At 36.2% G+C, this 24,829-nt stretch overlaps 1 protein-coding gene and 1 long non-coding RNA gene across 4 annotated transcripts; one reads left to right on the top strand and one right to left on the bottom strand.

Annotated features, from left to right (window-relative positions):
* Positions 1–477: 477 nt before the first annotated feature.
* On the bottom strand, positions 478–5,697 carry LOC129263157 (uncharacterized). The gene has a single exon (XM_054901077.2). It carries the CDS (start codon positions 5,695–5,697, stop codon positions 478–480), a length of 5,220 nt encoding a protein of 1,739 aa, XP_054757052.2.
* A 3,125-nt stretch (positions 5,698–8,822) lies between these two features.
* On the top strand, positions 8,823–23,375 carry LOC129257823 (uncharacterized). Of its 3 annotated transcripts, none has more exons than XR_010292919.1 (4): positions 8,823–8,884; positions 9,399–9,528; positions 12,601–12,732; positions 22,171–23,375. It is a non-coding gene; the product is annotated as an uncharacterized LOC129257823 (long non-coding RNA). The 3 variants fall into 3 exon arrangements; XR_010292917.1 differs by lacking the exon at positions 22,171–23,375 and adding an exon at positions 19,233–20,449; XR_010292918.1 differs by lacking the exon at positions 22,171–23,375 and adding an exon at positions 15,086–16,785.
* The last annotated feature ends 1,454 nt before the right edge of the window (positions 23,376–24,829 follow it).

Below are 24,829 nucleotides of genomic sequence, written 5' to 3' on the forward strand. Positions count from 1 at the left end.
ACATTTAACCACGTGAAGGTTTTCTTCATTTTCATTTTTACATTTTAGATAATTGGCTCAGAAAACCTTTTAAAACAATATTTAAGCACACTTACTTCTTTGGCAGGAACTACGAACTTTGTTTTACATAATACTTGTTGGACAAGCTTCATCCTAGACGGAATCTGCTACTTTGGAGAAATTTCAAGCATTCGGTCGAAACTTGTTGCTCGATGTTTTATGACATGTTTCGAAGCTGAAATTTTAGGCTGAAACCGATTTTTACCTATAAACATATATTATGGTATCTGCAACAAATAAATAGTTTCGATCATCGAAACATCCTCCCGCCCCTCCGGAAGAGGAGACCTTTTGAAAACTTGAAATTTCTCAAACAAATATATCATATGACATGCAAATGAATAAATACATGTATAACATATCAATAATTTTCAACGAATTCAGCTGAAATGTACGTTCAGTCTCAAAGTCTTTAATTTAGTCAATATAACCTTCTGTTGGGTAGATAACCGCTAGTTTTGTAATGGGTCTACGATACTCTCCGGAAACAGTTTTTAGCTTCACATTTCGAACTTTACCATCAGGTCCCGGATAAACCTGAATGATTCTTGCTATAGTCCACTTTCCACGAATTGCATTGCTCTCTGCAGTCATTACGACGTCACCAACTCTAACGTTCCTTCGATCCGTGTTCCACTTTCTACATGGTACTAGAAGTGGTAGGACGTTTTGAGACCACTGCTTCCAAAATGAATCCACTATTTGCTGGACAAATTCTACGCGATCGCAAGGATTCTTTGTTTGCTTAAATGGACCCTGGGGAACATTTCTAGAAGACCTACCTAACAACATATCATTTGGACACAAATAATTTCCATCATCTGGGTCATTGCATTTCCGTCCTATCGGTCTCTCATTCATAAGATTAGCTACTTCAAGAAAGCATGTATACAACTCAAAAGGTGTGAGCACTTGCTCACCAATTGCTTTCTTGATTGATATTTTGGCACTTTTAACAAGAGATTCAGCGCACCCATTTTGGTGGGGTGCATTAGGGGTGATGAACTTCCACTGTATCCCCTTATCTGCACAGAAATCTTTGAGCTCATCTTCACTCCATCCCGATATCATCTCGCGAAGTTCGCGTTGAGCTCCCACAAATTGAGTTCCATTGTCGCTAAGGATCTGAGCTGGTCGTCCCCTCACTGCTAAGAATCTCCTTAGGACTTGGAGAAATTCCATTGTTGAACAATCTGTTGCGATTTCCAGATGAACGGCACGCGTATTTAGACATGTAAAGATTACACCATAATGTTTGGCCCTCTTATTACGACCAACCTTTACTTGAAAGGGGCCAAAATAGTCACAGGAGGTGTAATGAAATGGTGGAGTGTGAGGTGCGACACGACTACTGGGTAAATCAGCCATCTTCTGGGTCTCACGCTTACATTCTGTTGACCTGCATTTAACACAGCGATGCTTGACGGTTTTCGCCAAACGATGTCCTTGTAAGATCCAAAACTTGCGTCTCGCCTTGGCGGTTGTCGTCTCAATACCTGGGTGTCCAATCTCATGAATGTGACGTGTGAAAAGTAGAGCTATGTGATGGGAACCTGGGAGCAGAGCTGGATGTTTAGATTCATATGATGTTACTAAGTTCTTAACTCTTCCTCCTACTCTGATTACTCCTTCGTTGTCAACGAAAGGGGTAAGGGTTCTGAACTCTCCTCTCTCAAATCTGCTTTTCAGACCCCTTTGCGCTTCCTTTGTCCAATATAGCTCAGCTTTCTTCAACTCTGCTGGGGCTAACGTCACATCAGCATCTGGCATGGATTCTTTCTTGAGCTTTGACTTAAGAATCCGCACAAATCTGAAAACGTAGGCAGTCACTCTTACTAACTTTCGCCAACTTGAGAAACGTTCAGATTCGATGGGGGCAACTGACATGTTGACAACTAATACCTTCTGATTCGTCTTTCGTCTCTCTAGATTCTCAAGACTCTGATCAATATTCACCTTGTCTACTGGCCACTCTGTTTCGTCAAGATGCAGGAATCTAGGACCGCACTTCCATTCATTCATAAGGTCGTTTACTGCAATTCCTCTTGACACTTTGTCTGCTGGGTTATCTTCACCAGGTATATGTTTCCAGCTTGAGGGATCAGTGAGAGTCTGAATCTCCCCTATTCTGCTTGACACAAAAGGCTTATATATCCTGGCCGAAGACTTGATCCACTGTAGAGTTATCATGCTGTCGGTGAAGAGCATCACTTTCTCAACCTCTAATCTCATCTCTTCAGTGATCGACTTGTACAGTCTGGCAGCTAATACGGCGGCTTGTAGCTCCAATCTGGGTATTGTCAATGTCTTTAATGGTGCTACCTTTGACTTGGATGCAACAAAGCGAGTCTCGAACTTGCCATCTCCGGTTTGCCACCTTAGATATGCACATGCACCGTATGCATTTTCTGATGCATCAGAGAAAATGCACAACACTGGTTTACCTTGAGCTTCAGGAGGTGTTAGACATCTTTCGAGAGATACTTCATTCAATCCTTTCATTTCCTCGAACAGAAGCCTCCAGTCCGCATCTTCCTTTTCAGTAAGAGGGTCGTCCCAGTTGTAGCCCCTTTGCCACAATTTCTGCATCCCTATCTTGGCTCTAACAATCACTGGGGCAGCAAATCCTATGGGATCAAATATGTGGGCGATTTGACAGAGGATTTTCCTCTTAGTTAATCTTTCTTGACACTCTCCATCTATTCTTGAATTCAGTACACTGTCTCTAAGCTTTACTTTGTATGAGAAGGTGTCATTTTCTCTGTCCCAAACTACTCCTAGGACCTTCTCCTCAGCTATGTCATCTAGTAATTTCATCTTTCCTTGGGTGAGGTCTCCCACATCAGATTCATTGGAAATCCACCCTTTAACTTTGAAGCCTCCGTCATTTAACACTTCATCTATCTCTGCACTTAGTTTCCTGGCTTCATCTACAGTCTGTACAGAGTCGCAAATGTCATCCATATACACATTCCTTTTCAAAACAGAAGCAGCATGAGGATGTGTACACTCTCCTTGTTCTGCTGTAAGCTTCAGAGCAGTCTGGGCGATTGCTGGTGCTGGTTTGTCACCGAAAGTGACAACCTTCATCATGTAGACATCAGGTTCTCTGTTCCCATCCAGGTCTCTCCATAAGAACCTATGGACATGTTGATCTATCTCTGGGATTGACACACGATGGTACATCTTAGAGATATCCCCACATAAGGCCACTTCATTTTCCCTGAATCTCAGGAGCACTCCGACCAAACTGTTCAAGAGATCAGGACCTTTCATCCAGTATTCATTTAACCGATGACCTTGGTAAGATGCAGAAGAATTAAAAACAATTCTGATAGGGGTGCTCTTTTTTTCTGGTCTTACAATAGCATGATGTGATATGTAATGAACTGGTCCTTCATACTTCTCGATGTCTGCTTCTGTGAGTTTCTTAGCAAACCCCATTTCTTCCAGTTCATGGATTTGCTTGTTGTAAGCTTCTGCGTGCTCTGGGTTTCTAGAAAGTCTTTTTTCAGTTGACTCAAGGATTTTCACTGCTTGACTCTTATTATCTGGGAGTTCATTAGGATCCCTTTGCCATGGATAACCTATTTCCCACTGCTTTCCTTTCTTCTGTGAAGAAGCTCTGATGATCTCTTCCTCTTTCTGTTCATCAAGGGTTAACTTAGTCTCTTGGCACTGACAACTTACACCTTGAGATTCCATTCGCCAAAATTCTGACAAATCTGGACTCTGAACTGCTACGTGAAGGACATTGACACACATGGTTCGCTTCTCTGTGGCACCAAAGATTACCCATCCTAATGGAGTTTTTCTTGCTATGCAGTTACCTCTCTTCTTTAGTTTACCACCTACTATGTATCTTGGATGATCTATTCCAATCAAGATCTCCACTGGTCCATTATCTCTGTTCAGGTTAGGGATATCAAATTGATCTTTGAGGTCTTTCAGACTAACAGCTTCTTCCTCTGTTATTGAAGGTACGCCGACAACTTCAATAATCTGGTGTTGCTTGGTTGTGTTTGCTTCTCTAATCGGCACTCTATATCTGAAAGTCTCTAACTCTTCTTCATCTTCGCCAAGCTTCTTTATTGTGATGCTCGTTTTGGTGCCTTTCAACTGGAGTCTCTCGGCGAGTGAATTTTTTGTCAAACTAACTTGTGAGCCGCTATCTAACAGGACATTTGCTCTGGTATCACTGTCAATGTCTATGGATAAGATTGGCAGCAACGATGCTCCAACTGTAGTCGCAACGTTAATGTCATTTTTACTGCTCTCATTTTCCATCTGTTGACTCGATTCAAAGTGCAACAAAGGATGGTGATAGTAAGTGCACCCGTGCTCTGAACATTTCTGCCTTCTCCTACAGTTTGCCATGTAGTGGTTTTTCCCTGCTTTCTTTAGGCAGCTAAAGCAGCATCTATTTTCCTTGAAGAACTTCAGTCTTTCTGGGGCAGCCATGGAGATTATACGCTTACACTGATCTACCCAGTGCTCATCAGTCTTGCAATGCCAGCAGCGATGTTGTCTCTGAGCTCTGTCTCGTGGCTGCTCTGCATGGTATCTATCACTATGGTCTGGTTTGCTCTTTTCTTTGTATGACAAATGATGAACATTTGCAGACTTTCCTTCACTTTGCATTTGTGATCTCAATGGTGCTGAAGCTCTCATCCTAGCTTTCATTTCCAGGTTCAGCCATGTCAACAAAGTTTCAAAGCTTGTAGCTTGCTTCTCTGATTCTTGGTATCTAAACCAATTCTTCCTATCAACTGCGCACAATTTTCTCTCTATGGTTGCTAACATGTGACCGTTGTCCATGTCACCCTTCTTTCCAACTAGCTTAAGGATGTTATAGCTTCTTCTCACAAGGTTGACAAACTCACAAAATTTGTTGTCTTCGTTCTCTTTCAGTGGTTTGAATTTGCTCAGGTCATTGATTATTGTATCAGCAACAATTCTAGCATCTCCATACATGGAATCTAATAGATCCCAGGCAGCATCATAATCCTGACCTATGCCTTGGATTAAGTCGTGTGCACGGCCAACGAGACAGCTTCTCAGGATTGTCATTGCATCACGTTTTCCATAACGCGAATCAACCATGTGAACGAAGTCTGATCTGAATATCTCATAGTCCCGAACATCTCCAGCAAACTTGGGTAACTTCGGCTTCTCCACCTTAAAACTGCATCTAGCATCTGACATACCTGGAGAAGTGTCTCGGTTTTGCAGTGGAGGGGGATACAAGATTGCCGATTCTGGAGGTATAGGAGACCCTCCCTGCATTGGCGGCATCTCTGACTGTGGTAGTACTTGTTCTGTTGGCGTCTTGACTCCTGAGCTGGTTTGAGAACAGTAATCTGTAACCTCTATCTGCAATTTCAGGAATTCTTTCTGGCAATCACCCATCCACTGTTCCTTTATCTCAAACTCAGCATCATCATCAATAGTCATAGTAAAGTTCTCATGGGTTTCTTGTAGGTCTCCATATGCTTGCTCAAACTTGCTATATGCAGACTGAATTTCTGGCACTTCTCTGCTATTATTAAGCAAAATCTGAAGACCGTTACTGTGTCTGGTGAGCCTGGCTTTCGCTCCCCTTCTCTTGAGTTTCAGCGACTTCTTGTCCTCCGCCATCGTAGTAACAACTCAGCGAAGTTCCACCAGAAATTGAATATGGTTTATGGTTTATGAAGAACAAAAAAAATTCAATCTGTAAAGAACAAACAATTGAACCGGAAATTAGACTATTTTGTCTAGATTAAATCACACTTTGAATAGTACTTTCTCAAAATAAATGATGAACCTGAATAAAACATCAAACCATGTCTCTATGTGTGATTATTGACTTTTGACAGCTCTATCTTAACTTGCAAAAGGACCATAAAATTATCAGTAGTAATCATAATTATCTTCATGAAATATCTGCATTATTTTCCTAGCAAATATTCAAGAAAAAGCTACATCAGTAATCCTTTTGGTGTTTGCACTGGAAAATAAATCTCCAGGAAAATACAATAAATTCAACTTGAATTTAAGTATAAATATTTCACTTGACAAATTGTAAATCCTACTCAAAACAACTCTTTAAAAGTTTGCTTAAATTCCTTTGACTAGCCACATTAAATTGCTTTGGTCTAGTTTGATTCATAATACACAGTTATTTTATCAATCTGAAATGCTTCTATAATATCTCTGTCAATAATATTCCATAGATATATAAGCTTTCATAAACCCTGGACATTACTACTCATTGCTTTATATAAACAATGCAAATTTAGTGCTAACTTCAGTTTTGGTTTCATGTCCCAAATCTACGTAGCTTACATATCCAAAGAAACTAATGTGATTTCTAAAATAATTATCATCAAAATAATTTCTCCTCAACTCAATTATTTCTTTCCGTTCTCCTTTTCCTTGACAAGTATAAAACAATGAATTTTATACCTTTTTTTCATACAAGACATGTCGCATTCTGTTATCTATACGGCGACCTCACAGTATGCAAAATTTATGCAAATGAACATTTAACCACGTGAATGTTTTCTTCATTTTCATTTTTACATTTTAGATAATTGGCTCAGAAAACCTTTTAAAACAATATTTAAGCACACTTACTTCTTTGGCAGGAACTACGAACTTTGTTTTACATAATACTTGTTGGACAAGCTTCATCCTAGACGGAATCTGCTACTTTGGAGAAATTTCAAGCATTCGGTCGAAACTTGTTGCTCGATGTTTTATGACATGTTTCGAAGCTGAAATTTTAGGCTGAAACCGATTTTTACCTATAAACATATATTATGGTATCTGCAACAAATAAATAGTTTCGATCATCGAAACACTGATAATAATTCATACTTCATTATCATGCAACACACACCCAGCAACTCCATGATGTAGTCAAATACATGTACATGTATGCACATAGCAGGTACTTGTATTGTCAATCCCATATCTACATCTACATCGACGTCTGCATGTACATGTACATGAAATCCAATACATGGTGTCAGTGAAGTCTCTTGTACATGAAATATTCATTTAGGGCCTCACTTGATGCCATTTTTGAATTAGTTTCTACCTTGCACTCAAGGATAATCTTGTTATCACTGTAGTCTGATATTTCTAGACTTTTTTTAAATATTGATTTTTCAACAGAGACACTGCATACTAAATACATATATGCAAGAGCAAGTTGAAATTTTAATTGACTCATAGACCATGCATATATTATTAAACTGTCATACTGTAAATATGTAAATGATTGGATTGGTTTTGACATTAATGAGGTCGTTAACATGCAATTAAGTGCAGTATGGTTGGAGACTTAATTAGACATGCAGATGTTCATTCAGTGTAGGATCAATTAACCCAACATTAATAAATGGTTGTCTTCATATGAGTGCCCTGTGTTTCATATATAATTTAAAGGTAAATGAGGGACTTACTATTACACCTGTTATCACTAATTTGAAAAAAAATATACGCTAACTAGTGTTAAGAATAGATAAAGAAAAATGACATTCTGAAAAGTGCCTGTTTTTTCTATCAAAAGCAATACATTATACATGTAGTATAAGTCTACATGAAACATTTCAACATTTTAGTTCTTTTACAGTAGTACTTGCTACTGTTCTTGACTATACATCCTGTTCTAGGATTGTCTATCTTTTCCCTTTTTGGGGAATATATCCTGTCTACATATATCGTCATCTTATAAATGCTGAATAGATGTTTTAATCCTGACATTTGCATGTGTTGAAGTGCACACAGCGACCACTTCAATAGGTGCACTAGGATTTATGAAAAAAATATAATAGTAATTCCTGATTACTAATGACTACTCTTCCTTCAAGGGATACCCCCCATGTGTAGCACCTAGGTCATATGAATAAAAATTCCTGAAATCCAGATATTTGTTGAACATGTATGTACTGTATAGCTAAATTTATACTATTGAGTAAAGGCTCTAGCTGAACACATGTATGTCCACATCTAATGAAGATAATGTCTTCTTGATATACATGTAACTGTACACTGCCTTTACATGCAACCCCATGGGTGTAAATGTACATGTATTCTCTAAAGCAGAGTGTATTCTTCATGATGTCAGGGGCAGAGTCAGCCTGCCCGGGTATTTTTTATTGAAGATTGGGAGGGGGAGGGGGGAGTGGGGGGGGGGCAAATATATCCAAGGTATGTACATGACTACCTCCTTTCTTAACTTCTACTTTGAACTAGTGACTACTTCGAACTTCTTTTCTCTGTATTAAAAAAAAAAAATGTCTGCTCCTACAAAATTAATCACATTCCTTTATTGGGTAGGGAGATACATTATGCTTGTGCATGGTATTGTTTCACAAATACAATGAATTATGCTCAGTCAGAATTAAAGTGAAATAAGCTTGTACTTGTACGTGTAGATCTACATGTACCCAGTTAAGTAGCAATTCAGCAATTTTTTCCATTTTGAATTAACTTATTAACATAATGATATGCAGCTGTTTGTTCACAGTCCATTTAGACAATTTATTTTCAAGTGTATAGCTTTATCTACAGGTATCATCATTCATCAATCTATAACCCACATATGGTGCAATCTACTGCAGTTTTTTTTTATGTTCTCATTTGTAATGGGCCATTATGACATCTAGTGCTATTCCCTACACTGTAAAGTATCATTCCCCCAAAATCATTATTAAATCTAATGTATGTAGAATGCAATTGTAATGTTGATATGATGTTTTCTTCATTTCTACAGAAAATAGTTGATAAGCTAGAGGAGGAATTTGCTAATTACACTGCTGACCATGATATTGCAGTAAGTATTATTCAGTAATTCTCAGGTTGTATGATCTAACAGATCATTACAGTGTGATTCCATAGAATTAAAGCATTACAATGATTGTTGACTGTCATCTCAATGAAGATTGTGTGAATGAAAATATGCAGAATTAGAATTTTGAGCTTGAATATTATTTGGAATATGAAAGAACAACATATTAAAGCACAACTTTTAAGCTATACCACAAAGATGCATTCATGTTGTCACAATTTAGTGCATATTCACTGAATTGAATTTAATTATAAGGTTTCATTTGAACATTTTATCCTCCCATGGTACATTACATAATGAAATTATAGTGAGAAATGACAGTAAAATGTCAGTGATCCAACAATGATGGAAAATACAGAAATAGCAAATGTATGGATTCATTACGCGTACAACTCTATCCAAATGGGAGGTTGACTTTATAAGATTTTCTAGTCAAGCATGTATGAAAGTAAGTGTCTACCTGATCAAATTTTTACTTTGCATTATCTGTGTGATTTAGATTGGTGATGTAGACTACAAGAACTCTAAGAATTTGGGAAACTTGACTCTGACATATGATGAGAGATTCAAGTCCGATGTCAATCTAAACTGCAGCTCTGTCCAAATACCGACAGACATCTATGAGGGAGGTCAGTATATCTCATATCATCCGCTCACTCTTTAGGTGGTTTCGAACCGCCTCGATCACAAGAATCCCCATTAAAATCCTGAAGTTAAGAGAAAGTGCAGTACGGTCTGCTAAACAAACAAGGCACAAGATTCAAAATTGCTAGCTCAGCAGCCCCCCATGGCGCCTGGGCCCAATCTACACACTGGGCTATAAGCTCTCGTAATTTGCTTTCTCACTGCCAAAATAACTTTCGGCCTTGGAAAAATTCCCCGCGAAAGTTCTCGTAATTTTGACAAGTACCTACTATTTAGCAGGTATTTTATTTTGGGGAGATTACGTGTAATTTGCTTTCACATTGACAAAATTACCTGATATTTTCTGATTGGGGTAAATTTCCTGATCAGAAAATAGCTGGAACTGACAAACTTTGAGGCGGTCTGAAACCACCCTTTGTCCATTGCACCAGGGTTCACATGCTGATGCCATTACTCCATGCACTTTTGTTTACATGCTAATGTAATTATTCCTCGTGCATGGCTGCTTGCAGTGTGGTTTTATGTATTCCTATTGTACATGTACATGTATAGTAGTTTTTTCCACAGGGTGTGGGATGAAGGTTTTAGTATGCAAACTTTGAACAGTCAATGAGTATGCTACATTTGTAAATTTTCAACAAGACTTTCATCTACTGATATTTAGATGTATTTTAGGAATGCCAGAAATACTGTTAATTTAGTCATCCATTTGCTTTACATAATGAACAAGATTAAAATGAAAAGAGAGATGAAAGAGAAATGTTGTTAATCTAGTCTTTCATTTGCTCTACATAATTAAAGAGACTAAAAGACGTTAAAAGATGGGAGTTGCTGTTACCCTGTTTGGCACTTGATGATTTAAGGGATAGAGCAACATTGATCTGCTGGTGCTCAGTGGCTGCTGGGCCCACAATCAATTGAGTGATATGATAATTTGGATGATATCTATTTTTTATTTCTGTTTTGGACAATAAAAAGTGATTTTTTTAAGCACCTGAACAATGCATCAATCAAATTTTATTGTTTTTCAAGAGCAGCTACTCACATGTGACAAAAGGTTGTAATTTGATGTAATGCAACACTTGCATGACATAATTCATATTTTCATGTTAATTGATCAGATATCAGTAATGTTCTTTAGTTTGGCAACATATTTTGATCAATGTACTTGATTTTAAGAATTCTGGCATTGCTTCTTATCCCACCGCTGCCACCAGATCTACTTTTGCAATGAAATATTTCAGATATTACATGCACATTGTAGCATATATGAGTAATATAGTCAAATGACTTGATTAGTAGTCACTTCAGTGGCAATGGTTCATAAACCACTGCTGCCACCAGATGTGCTACTTCTGTAATGAAATATTTGAGACAATTCATGTACAATTTATGGTATAATGACTCGATGAGTAGTCACTTGAGTGGAATGGGTTCATGTCCCACTGCTGCTACCAGTTGTGCTACTTCTGCCATAAAATATTTGAGACGATACAGGTACATTATAGAATATGGTCAATATTCACATGATGAGTAGTCACTTCAATACATGGCATTAGTTCATATCCCACTGCTGCCACCAGATCTGCTTTTTCCAAAATGAAATATTTGAGACATTACATACAACTTATTGAAAAGGGGATTAATCAAAACTGATTTTATAACAGTCTGGTAGTTGTGAGTAAATTCATGTAATATGCAGGGATGCCAGTTTTCAGGCAAAAGCCTGAATTCAGGCTCTTGCAATTTATTTTCAGGCCATAGTTTTATCATTTTTGTGTACAAAATATTGTATTATAGGTGATTTTCAGGCCCTCTGATCAATTCCAACTGGCATCCCTAAATATGGATCTGTTAATTGTACTGACAGCACAGAAACGTTGTTAGCGCTAACGGTGCACTAACAGAGGCCCTGTTACAATCGGTAATGTCACAGCGACGCCTTATGTTACATCAATGCATTACTTACACATTGAAATAAATGTTTTGACATGTACGAATTGTTTGAATGTCAAATGAAATGGATATGTGACTGGGCTTACTCTTCGCGCTCTGTTAGGCTTACAACGCTTCTGTGTGGCCGGCCGGCACTGAGCAGTTGTCATTACATTGATTGGGCAAGGTCATGTAGACCAGCTGTTTCATCATTCTTTCATCCACCGTGCCTTCAATACCTTGTCTCCTGTTGATGATCACTCCATATATATTCCTATTTCAAGGAATAGATTATTTTTCAATGTACTGATCTCGCAGTATGGAATTTATTTGCTTATTTTTTTAATCCTATTGCATGATTAAACATTAAAAAAAATGTAATCCAATAAAGTTGTTTAGCTCATGTGCAATGTTTCTGTAGAGTAAATATTTAACTTGGTTCATGCATAGAACGTGACATTGTAATTGGACTTACGTGTAGATGTATATTGTGACAATCCACTCTGTAGAGTGCTGAAGGTGCTTCTCAACAAATTTCAAAGGAAATTAAAAAGAATTGAACAAAAGTGTTTTCAGGTATTTTTTTTCAGGAGTTAAACATTTTTTAATGTGTACAAATGTTTTATTTGGGCAAGCCAGGATCAGATGATTGGGTTTAATAAAAACACCTGTAAATCACCTAGAAATGTAATTGTAGTATTATATAAAAGCAGAGCATTACTACTTTAATGATCAATGCCATACCTGGATGATAAATATCCTGGGCCCGTCTTACAAAGAATTACAATTGATCCAATCAATTCTAACTCTATGGAAATCCATCAGTGTCATAAATTTTTCCACAGGAAATTTGCACAATGTCCTTTGTAAACAAAGAGAAGCACAGTGAATATTTAAAGAAAACAATTAATGCATGAATATACATCATAGCTAGAAAATATTTTGAACAAACATGCATAATACATGTTGACGTTGCTGGCCGCCAATAGTTGCGATTGATCGGTTCAATCGCAACTCTTTGTAAGACGGGGCCCTGTTCTTGCTGAAGAGTGCTTTTCACTGCTTTGCCTCATCATGTATCTATTCATGCTAAAACAGTGATGACTCATTATTCCTTACAGACAAGGTTATCTTGAACGGTATCCAGGCAACCGAAGGTGTTGATAGCGTCTTTCTCAGTAACTTTGAGGAGGATCCGCAGCTTCTTTGGCAGTATTTTGGCAGTGCGGATGGGTTTTATCGTTCCTATCCAGGTAAGTGACCTTTCATTTTGTAACGTCATTATATCTTTGTGTGTTAAGTGGGTAAAGTGCGTAAAGCTTTCTCCTAACCCTCTGTACTGGAGGAACTATAAAAATAACCAATGTGTATCAACGTCAATTGAATAGTTACAAATATCAAAGCTGCAACAGAAAAGCAGAACTTCAAGCAAATGTCAAATGTACAATTGTAATTATTGTACGCACACAAAGAGTTAAATCTAATGTTACAGTCTGGACTGCATGTCAGTATTACAGCACAAAGTGAAGGGCTGTATTTGTTATCATTGCGCAACTGTTGAGTTGTTTTAATATTAATGGATTTATGAAGGCATTGATGCTTGGACGTGTATATAGAAGTGTGGACAAAGTTCTGGCTTATTCATGCAAACCCAAATATAAAAAAAGATAGTAAAACTCTAGAAACCAGTAGAGTTTCATAATTGAGTTCTGTCATGCTCCATATCAAAATGAAATTAAAGTGTAGGTGATTATCTAATATCCACATTTTGTGTCATTGACATCAGTTTGATTTATTACAGAGTAATTGTTATCGACATGTACACAAACAAATTTTTCCATGATATTTCTTGCAGTCAATAATGTAAATTATGTAAAACTGAAATGATTTATTTTCTCATACTACCTCAACTCACAGCGGGTAGGTATTACATTTGTTTTGTCAAATTTGAGAGAAAAGAAATTCCTGTGAAAAAAAGCTTTATTGGGCAAAGAGAGCATGAAATCCTGTTTTATTGTATTTTTTTCTTCAACAAACTTTCTTGCTGGTTTTAAAGACATTGTCTGTATTTATTTAGTCACCAGCTTGATTAAAGAGGTATAAAAAGATGGTAAGTAAAGTTTTTAGTGAAAATCAGCACTGTTTTTTTACTCACCAGCAAGGCTTACTAAAATTTGATGATTTTCCTGCAAGATTTTCAATTTACTTTTTTTTTTCTTCAAATGCATGAATGCATGCCAGAAGGCACAGAGATCGACTGCAATATCCTGAATCGTGAAATAAAATGCTAAAGGGATTAATCATTAATGATAAAAGTATAAATTCTTTGAACACACATTCTCAAAAGTACACATCTTAAAAATTAGGCAATTTGAAAAAACCTGATTTTTTGTTTTTGTGTTCAGATAGATAGATTTATAGAATCAGTAAGTATTGAGATACATGTAAGCACATGGTGCATGCTTAAATCTGATATTTTTTATTATGGTAACTATGCCACCCATCCAAAAGCTCTGCCCCACATCTCTGGAATTCTCTTCCAGCTTCCCCTACATTCTATCCCTGATATCACATTGTTCAGATCCAATTTAAAGACTTACCTCATGAAAAAGGCATATTCAACGTAGTTCCATTCACAATGACCTTGATTTTGTTTATATACTTTAAATTTTCTACGTTGTAGAGCACTTTTATATGGATCTCATGAAAAGTGCAATATAAGACTATGACAGTATTATTGTGGTAACTTCTATGAAAACATTGGCTCTGTTGAAATGACTTTGAGTGATATGACCATGATAAGTTGCATAGTTACCAAATGCAAAGTTTTACACAATGGGGGTTTTAGGTCTATATATGGCTCCATCAATCTACATGTAAATGAATGTCAAGTAGGCCTACATGTTTGAATGTACATATGTTATCATCTAAATGGTGAACATAGGCTCTTTGCATGAAAGAAAAAAGCATAAAGAATGAAGGTAGATCACTTTCGTGAGAATTTGAAGGGCCAAAGAAAGATATAATTAGTGGAACTCAAAAGAATAACAGGAAAATATTGTTGTATTGTTGTATTGCATGTGCACTGTGAAACATAGGAATGGGTTTTTTCTGTATAATGCTATGATATCGGTTACAGATGTTTGTGAAAACAAGCAGCTTGGGCTTTCGATAACTTTACTGGAATTTAGCATTGTTCTTTAATTTTTCATATGATTTTTTTTTATTAATGGGTATTTTGCAATTTACATTATAAGTAAAGAGGTATATGGCTGCCTATTAGAAGCTCAAGCGTTCAAGTGCGATGATAATTTTGTTTACTCAATATTTGCAATGGCAAAGAGATAAATTGCAACAATATTTTCTTATTCCATACCTTTTGTACAGAATAGAATTGCTCATGGCAGTACAGTGTACTATTCCACTAGCTAATAACTTTTCTTATTTTTGAAAATTTATAACATTATATTATACATTTTCAAAACATACGATGTTCATAAAGTAGAATATTAAATTATTTTCACTGGCTTTGAAAGTATGGTAACAATACAAACTAAAATGAGGAGAGACTTGAAACAGATCATCATCGTTTATGTACCTTTTCAGCTGGACCTGATATTAGTGGACTTTACGATGCTCGTTTGAGGAAATGGTAAAACTACAAATTTTTGTGTTTTTTACCATCTTTGCCACGTATCCCAGCTACCATGTTCTGTTGCATGCAATATCTTTTCTCCCATTGATAGTGACCCATCGATCATGTGCTAACATTACACACCATAGACATCCATGTGAGAGGATAGATAAAGATTATTTATTTCATACATATATAGTCCTACACACTTTAATAGCACATTTGTATCTATTTTACAGAGACAAACTGTATGATACATTTTATTTCCCACAGTAGGCCAAGAAAATTGTGGTAAAAGTTGTAAAACCCTTCTGGAAATCATTGCCATTCAATTTTAAAATATGAATCATCACCTTTCAGAGTAAAGGCTATGAATATATACTGGAGACCTAAGATGACATTGCAAAGTTAATAAGGCACGCCTCAAAATCACATTATTCAAATCAAGAATATTGTTTTAATGGTATATGTACTGTAAATGTATCTGTCTTTGAATTAAATCCCCCTCATGATCACCTAATAGTGGTTCAATGCAAAAATTATGTAGCAACAACATTAAACTACAGGCAAAAGGCAAAAAATTGAAGATATTTCAGCTCAGCCTATATTCAATTCAGATTCTGGTTGTGGGCTCTACTCAATGGAAAAAAAATGTACGAATTGTTTGAATGTCAAATGAAATGGATATGATAAAAATATATATGGTTTGAGAGACTTATTGTGATAAGAAACATTTGGAGAAAATGTGTTTTGATAAGAAATTTTGTAGCCCTCATTATTATTGTTATACATTTAAAGGGGAACCCAACCCAAATAAAAACTTGTTTTTATAAGGAAAAGAAAAATCAGACAAGTTGATAGGTGAAAGTTTGAACAATAAAGGACAAACAACAAGAAAGTTATGAATTTTTAAAAGTTGTAAATATTGGTAATCACTATACCCATGGAGACTTCAAATTGGCCGCATATAGGATGTCATAGTGATGTAAGGCAAGGACTACTCTTCCATGTACTCCAATACATATTATGGCTAAAATGTAATTTTTCCAAAAAGTTTTATTTCAAATTTTATTTTTCTTTCATGAGGACATTAAACAATATACTATCTGGGTTATATTTATATTACTGCCCCAGGGGAATGGGTACTTGGGAGAAAACCACAAATCCCTGATAATAAAGTACATGGCCTATGGGAAAGTTGTCCTTGCCCCTTGTCATAATTTACTTACCCAGTTGCCAATTTGAAATCTACATAGTATTAGTGATCTCAATTTTAAAGCAGCTATAACTTTCTTATTACTTGTCCGATTTCTTTCAAACTTTCACCATTCTGTTTAATTTATTTTTCTCCTTCCCAACACAACATTTAATGGCCAAGGCTGGATTCCCCTTTAAGGGAAATTTTACAGGTTTGGTTTGTTACGGCCATTACCTGTACATATAATTGCACATGCAAGCAAGTATATATTTACCCAGGGTTATAGCCATAGGTCAAAGCACATATATATTTCCAACATCCTGCACTGATATTTTTTTAGCAAGCATATCATTGAAATGTACAAGTATACCAATGCTAAATCATTTCATTTCACAATCAAATTATGTTTCTCAATGTTCTGAGGAAATGCTCCACATTCTTATCATGAAAGGTGTCCATACTGTTTATTTTTTTAAAGAAAAAAAAAATTGTTATCCCGATCATGGATTTTAACTCCATGAGTCCATGCATACAATTACAATATGTTTATTTTTGTTGTTGCATAAACGTGTATATTTATCCAATGCACTGATGCGCAGTCTCGTGCGCAGTACACAGTTCATGTGCACATATGGGAGAGAAGACATGAAATTAGCACTTGGTTTGGTTTTATTTACCATGTAAAAATCACAACCAAATACATTGCACAAATATGGGATTAAATATAAATATATAAAAACACTTAAAAATATACAGATGGATCACTCTATTCAGAGCCAATGACATAATGGCTCTGTTCTTCCTCTGTTCTTCCTAGAGGTCCAGTAGAGGTCCAGTAACGAAGCTTTCATTGTGGAATTCTGGTACTTTTTGATTTGTAAAATGACTTCTGTGCACAGCAAAACATACTTTATAGCAAACATTCTCTGTAAATACATAATTTGACATTTACAATGTATGCATTCATTTGGGTGAGAATTCATTGCGATACATGTAGTGCATTAGAGAGAGAGTGGAGGTAGAATTGGCGGTGCTGGTTTAGATACATGTGGGTTTTAATTGGTTATGAATGGATTGAGAGCAAAATCTTGCCCAAAATTCTTTGCACTGGAACACTCAAAACTTTAACAGAACTTTAACAGATACATTATGTAGGCATGCATTGTAATACGTTATATGTTTAGGTTTCACAATTTAACCATAACAAAATGTTGAATTGTAAATATGAGTGCATTTGATTCTTGAACTTGTTTGATTATGAATTTCCCTTTTTAACGCAGTGGTGAAGTATTGATCTCAATATGTATCTTTCTAACTTAATGTTTACAGTTTTTAATATGCTGAATGATTTTTGTTAGCCCTTGATATCTTTGTGAATTCTGTTTCGTTTTAACATCTTTTAAGATAAATTAAGTGCATTGTAGGCATAGACAATGATTTGCAATGCACAGAAGGTTAACTACAGAATCGTAAAGTAACTTCATGATTTGAACTACGGTGTACTGCCTCTAGGTGGTTTCAGACCGCCTCGAAGTTCGCCCGTTCCAGGTATTCTCTGATCGGGAAATTTACCCCGATCAGAAAATACCAGGTATTTTGGCGGTGTGAAAGCAAACTACGCGTAATATCCCCGAAAGAAAATACCCAATAAATAGTAGGTACTTGGCGAAATTACGAGAACTTTCGCGGGGATTTTTCCAAGGTCGTGGGTATTTTGGCGGTCTGAAAGCAAATTACGGGAACTTTTAGCCCAGCGTGTCGTTGGGTGCGGCGCCGTGCATGGGTTGCTGCTGGGCTAGTGATTTTGAATTTCGCGCCTTGCTGCTTATCAGACCATACTGCGCATGCTCGTAACTTCAGGAACTTATCCCGAAGGGTATGTTTCAGGGCGGTGTGAATGCAGGAATAATTAATGGGTATTTTTCAGCCTAAAAAAGTTCTCGTAATTTAACGGGGATTCTTGTGATCGAGGCGGTTTGAAACCACCTTCTGTCACATTTACCTTGGCCACTGTGGACTATAAAATATCCATGGCCAGTAGGCTACACTAGCAGTTGTATGGTCGCTGCATTATTTCCACAGGCATGTTTAGTAAGGGTTGCCGCACAGTGTGTTTTGAATATATGGAGAAAGAAACTGCTGCCATTTGTCTTTTGTGGTGATGACACAACTGCGATGGCCATAGGTTCTTGACGAGGCTGTCAAAAGTTGAATGCTGTGCACCCACATGTCAAATGCAAGGTCACAATACGTTAATTTCACAGAACCTTCGTAGAATTATAATTTTACATTGATGTGGATTTTTTTCTAATTTCTATGGTGACTGTAGAATTGAAATAAGTTCTAATTCTACTCTAGTCCTACATGTATGGTCGCCCCTATGGCCTGTTGTAAGCAGATAAAAAAAACTTTTGCGGGACTAGGGCGATTTCCACCCCCCCCCCCATTGCTCAAATGAGCCCTGGAAACTCTAAAAGGAGCCCTGGCGGATTCAGGCAGTAATCTTTGAAAAGTAGGCCCCACCCCGAAAATAATTCATTTATTTTTTGCCTGGTTGCAGCCATCAACTAGCTAGCAACCAGCAGCTGACTTAGTATTTAATTGATAAGTAATTAAACAATAGTTAGCAAACAGTTAACTTGCTAAAAGATTGCTTGAAAATTTATCTGCATGCCAATTACAAGCTTATTAAGCTTTTCATGTCTAATAACTAGCCTGCCACTAGCTTGTAACTAGCTAGCCACCAGCAAGTTACCGGCTTTTAGCAAACTTGAAATTAATTTGAGGGAGTTAACAGTCTTTTTGGCTGTATTATGACCTTTCATATTGTTTTTCTGAGCGTGAATATTTTCCATCTGAATAGCCTGAAAGATCATGAAATGTGAAAATGCATGGTATATATTTATTTTCTTTCCTTCCAGCCTTAGAGGTTGTGACCACGCCCACTTATACTTATGACCCTCGTGTACGGAAATGGTAATGATGTAGAGTATGTAGTTATCTTGGTATGGGGAAGATCTTGAGGAACATTAAAGTGCACGAACATGTATTTTTTTTGGGTGTATTTCTAAAATTTTAATTTCAGTCCTTTAACATACACCCACTTCTGATATACATGTACCTGCCCACCCCTGCCCAATAAACGGTGAATATTAATTTTTTATTTCATTCTAGCCCTAGAGATCATGGACACTACCACTATGAACACTGTTTGTTATGCCTCTTGTACACAGTAAAAAAATAGCACATTGTTTAAAAGCCTGTCGCTCTCACAACAAGTTGTTTAAACTTTTTAAACAACTTGTTTAAAAGTTTAAACAGTTGTTAAAAAAAGTTTAATCAGTTGTTTAAAAAGTTTAAACAATAGTTGTTAGAGTAACGGGCTTAAACAACATGCTTAAAATGAGAACGTTTTTGTAGTGTTTAAGGAAATGATCATGCCTCACCTATTGTAGGTGGTTGCTGGACGTGTTACGTTGTCTTTTTGTCCATCCGGGGGCACATTTCATAAAACTCGTTAACAAATACCTGTAGTAACAGTCTTAAGCTACTGAAATCATTCAATTATATTGGCTGATACTGAAATTGTTATAGAAATTGTGTATTTGTTATTATAAAAGTCTTTATGAAACAGTATCATCTTCAAATGTACAGGTTTAAATATGCATATGAGTGACAATTATCCTATTAATTATTTTGAAGTGTATCAAAGGAAACAACTCAACAGTCACAAGGTCATGAATATTATAGGTCTAATGAAGAAATATTTCAGGGATCAATTTCAAAGTTGGTCCATGCAGGCAAGTGGGATTTAGACCATGTATCATGCATATTTGAGGGATAGTGACCAGATCGTCATCTGGAGAATTAACGAGGAAGTTAAACCTGACAAAAAGTTTATTGGAAAAAATAGCAGAAAAAAGTAAAAATACTGGCAAAATTTTGAGGAAAATCCATCAAAATATAAAAAAGTTATATGAATTTTAATTATGTGACTTGAGACGTCATATGCAAGCAGCTCTCCTACATATTGTATGGCAAAAAAAAATAAGTGAAACATCATTTTCCCAGAAAATTGAAAATGGATTTTATTGTTTTGTCAGTATATCAATACACAAATCATTTCACACGCGCTCCTAAAAAGAAACTTAAAAAAATAAGTAATCACGAACCATTGAAAAAATGAAATTTATGCATTTTATATTACATAACAAATGGGGCAGCTGCTCGTTGATGACGTCACTAATCAAATATTTCAAATTGTAGTAGCTTTCTTAATATTTAATGGAATTTCCTCAAACCGTCGCCAATAAGTTTTAAGTATTTTTTCTGCTATCTATTCTACAAACTTTTCGTCAGGGTGAACTTCCCCTTTAAAGGTCAAGTCCACCCCAGAAAAAGTTTATTGGAATAAATAGAGAAAAATCAAGCAAGAATAACGCTGAAAACTTCATCAAAATCGGATGTAAAATAAGAAAGTTATGACATTTTAAAGTTTTGCTTATTTTTCACAAAACAGTTATATGTACAATTCAGTGATATGCAAATGAGACTAGTGATCGAGTGACATCATCAACTCTCTCATAATGAGAGAGACGATGATGTCACTCACTCACTATTTCGTTTTTTTTATGGTTTGAATTATACAATATTTCAATTTTTATGAATTTGACAAATAGGACCCTCTTGTTTGAACCACAGAATGTTAAAACAATGGAATCCCACATGTTCAGGGAGGAATTTTTTTTTCACATGGCAATGAGGAGAAAATTAAAATATTTCATATTTCACATAATAAAATACAAAAGAAATAGTGAGTGAGTGATGTCATCGGTCCCATCATTTGCATACCGACCAGGATGTGCATATTACTGTTTTGTGAAATTAAACAAAACTTTAATATGTCATTACTTTCTTAATTTAGATCGGATTTTGATGAAATTTTCAGCATTATGCTTGTCTAATTTTTATCTTTCTATTTTAAGCAGCTTTTTGTTGGGGTGAACTTCCCCTTTAAATAACGCGTCTTCTCCCATGTTGGTTGATTATGTGTGCTTGTTAGCATTTTCCAGATGTCTTTCTGAAAGGATCAAGATCTGACATGGCAAAGAAGAGGGATATTTTTCTAAGAATTGAGAGGAATATCCTGAACAGATTTTTGAAAGAAAACAAGGAAAATGTATCAATACGGATGTTATTGCTGACTAATTTGTATGGTGGGCAGAATGATCAGTAACACAATCCATTGAAAACCTTTGAATGTATTCCGTGTTTACATGCTGCACGGACTCACGTGCAGACTCGCCTTTTTTATGCGTTTAAACGTGATTAACTTGCACCAGACTTGGCAATTTTTCTCTGTGTTAACTCAAAGTCAAGTCTGCCCCAGCAAATAGAGCGCGTTTCATGAAGTAAATTTTATCAACTGATCTATGTTTTTGCCCCGCGAGCCAATTCTGATCCACGAGCTGGGACAGCTTGTAAACACGATGCAAGATAACCCGCGAGCCGAGTCTGCACCGCAAGCCGGTGCAGCGTGAACGTTACACGGAATTAGTGGACAATTTTGAAGGGCCCTTTTTCTTTTCAACATGAATTGAGAAGATAACAGTAGTCCTGTTTGTACTTAAATCACTTTACAAATTTAACAACGGCCTTCATGTCGTAATATTGTAAATATTAACAAAACTTTATTGATCTATATATTTTGTGAGAAATTTATCTCAGACTGGGCAATTCTGTGAAAGCATAAACCTCATGATTAATGAATGCTTTGATTGCATGGAATTATAAAGCAGGTAATGTTCTTGTGTTTTCCTACAATGGTTCTTATGAAAGCCCAACTATTTAATCTTTTAGTTGTTCCAGTTGTTGAACCTGATGATTATACTGAAGATCCGCGCACTAGAAAGTGGTAAAATCCTTATTCAGACCCCTCAGGACTCGTCAGGACTCTAATTTTCTTTCCAGTTATCTTTTGAAGCTTTAACTAAAATGCCTTACGCGCTGAAGCTGCTACAGTAAATACAGCGTTACTAGCTTTATATGTTATTTGATGCTATATTCAATTCCTTTGATTTGCAAAATTGTATTTTCTATTTCTAACTTTCTCAAAGATCTATGGATTTGCATAAACGTCCTCTCTAACAATAAAGTTCGATCAAGTTTTATAGTTTCTATTTATTATCATTATTACCATTAATTTTTTTTAAATCCAAAATCGAGATTTAAGAAAAGCAATTTCAAAAGGAATTAAAATTCATCAGGACAAATAGAAATCTATGAATTGGAGAGACTTCAATTGTCAGTATCTATACAATATTAATTTCATGTAAAAAATATAATATTCTAACAAAATGGATCGTTAGAACAACAAGTCTGCACTTATATATTAAATGATCAATGTTTGTAAGCAACTCCTTACATACCAATGCTTCCAAGGTTACTCGCAATCTTATCTCAAACCTGTGGCTCTCGTCCTTTCAAAATGTCATTTGCTGAGCTTCGGAACAACTTGCCTGATATTGTGAAACAAGCTAATACTGAAGAATTATTAAGTCCTTTGGAAGACATTCCTTTTTTGTAAGATAAGATATACAAGTACTTCATTGATTATATGCTCCTCTGTAAACAGGTGTATCTTTCTCTTCTTTTCTTCTAAGGCCGAGTTTATGCTTCCACTTTTCAGGCCAGAATCAGCGTTTCCAAACGTGATTAGTCCAAAACACGGTTGCGTCCATGCTTACTTTCATTTAAACGCTGTTTCAAAACACCTATCGTAAACTCACAAAAAGGTGCGTTTGTAAACGTCGTTTGACCAGAATCAGGCTTTCTGGGGAAGTATAAACAGAACCACGATCGTAAACGTGTTTAAATGACGTCATTTGGTACATGCTTCCGGTGAGATGAAAATCCGCGGGCAAATACAGTTGCATTGCTCCATGGTGGCATGTTACCTCCACGGAATTACCTCTCATCTCCCTTGTTTTGCATGTGTAGTACTATTACTAGTATTACTCAATTACTTCAATTTGTCATCACGATGAACGTTGAGGGATTTACACAAAAAAAAACAACAACCCTGGAACATGAGTTTTAATGAGGAGACATCGCCAGATGCCCCAGTATAGCAGAAACAAATAGATATTTTATTATTTTGTGTACTTAATATTCTTTATTTTTTCTTACCATGGTGGAAATTATATGGCTATATCAAGAAGCTCCATGCAATGACTAAAATATCGGAAATTGTTCGATGTTTATATAACATTCGATGTACCTTCCCCATAACAACTTTCGAAAAAGGGCGCGCCCAATTTGACCTCGCTTTCCTGCTCAACGAAAATTACGATGCGAAGCCAGCCGGAGATCGTGATTTCGCCTCTGAAAAGTTAAGCATAAACAGCACTCCCAGAACCACGTTTACGATCGGCGTTTTGGATCGACGTTTGAAAACGCTGATTCTGTCCTCGCAATGGAAGCATAAACACACCCTAAAGCTCATAGAGGCATGATGTTATCATTGTGATATGCACTACTGTATATAAACAATGTATTACTGTTATTATTGTTAAGCATACCGCTAACGCTTGAACCAAAGAATATAACATAACAAGAGCATGATACTGATAATATTAATGCTAGCAATGTATAATAAAAGATAATGATGATGATGTTCACAATGATAAGAATAATAATGATGCTGATGATGATGATGATGATGATGATAGTGATAATTGTATTGGTAGTAATGAAAATGATGATAATAATGGTGAAAATTATAATTGATGACAGTGATCATGATGTTAAGTTTACAACAATTAGCATATCACCATGTCATGTATAGAATGTTTAGCATATTCCAAGATATATATAGTCAATAAGCTAAGAATCTGAACAAATTTTCAGAATTCTAATATTCTCATAGGTCGCCATTCACCCTGACGAAGTTCAATCACATTACATACAAATGGGTGGTACAAGTTCGGTGTTAGTGTTGGAAGCACATTTTGGATTGCGTTTCCTAGCTCCAAAACCTACAATCTGAGTTAAAAACAAATAATCCAGATCATATTGACAGCTCAACACCTAGTGAGTTACTTTTCAGGACCATCTTCATTTTATGTTTGGTGTTATACTCATGTAAAAATTGACCTAACACTAACACCAACACCAAGAGGTCAACACTGAATTTGAAATCACCCATTGTATATCCATACCATCATTACCATGGGACATGAGTGTAACACTGAGTATTGAAACTCTTTTCTACTCCTAGCGCGATTATACACAGAAGATGTAACCAAACCCTTTACTGCCCGCACTAGAAAATGGTATGAGAAAGATTGCTTGAATTTGGAAACTTTGCTTTGATCACTTGCCCTCTCCTGGTGACCCGACATTTGCTCCTGTGAAAATTTATTTATGTTTTTTGTTTCCATTTTCAATATGTGATAAGATGTACATTAATTGTTCACATTGAGTAACTAATTATTTGCAAACAATAAATTGCAAGACT

Source organism: Lytechinus pictus, chromosome 3, assembly GCF_037042905.1.
Source record: "Lytechinus pictus isolate F3 Inbred chromosome 3, Lp3.0, whole genome shotgun sequence".
Lineage (NCBI taxonomy): Eukaryota > Metazoa > Echinodermata > Echinoidea > Temnopleuroida > Toxopneustidae > Lytechinus > Lytechinus pictus.

Bases quoted from the DNA above. Each gene is read 5' to 3' on its own strand.
- LOC129263157 (XM_054901077.2), bottom strand. From the start codon at position 5,697: ATGGCGGAGGACAAGAAGTCGCTGAAACTCAAGAGAAGGGGAGCGAAA.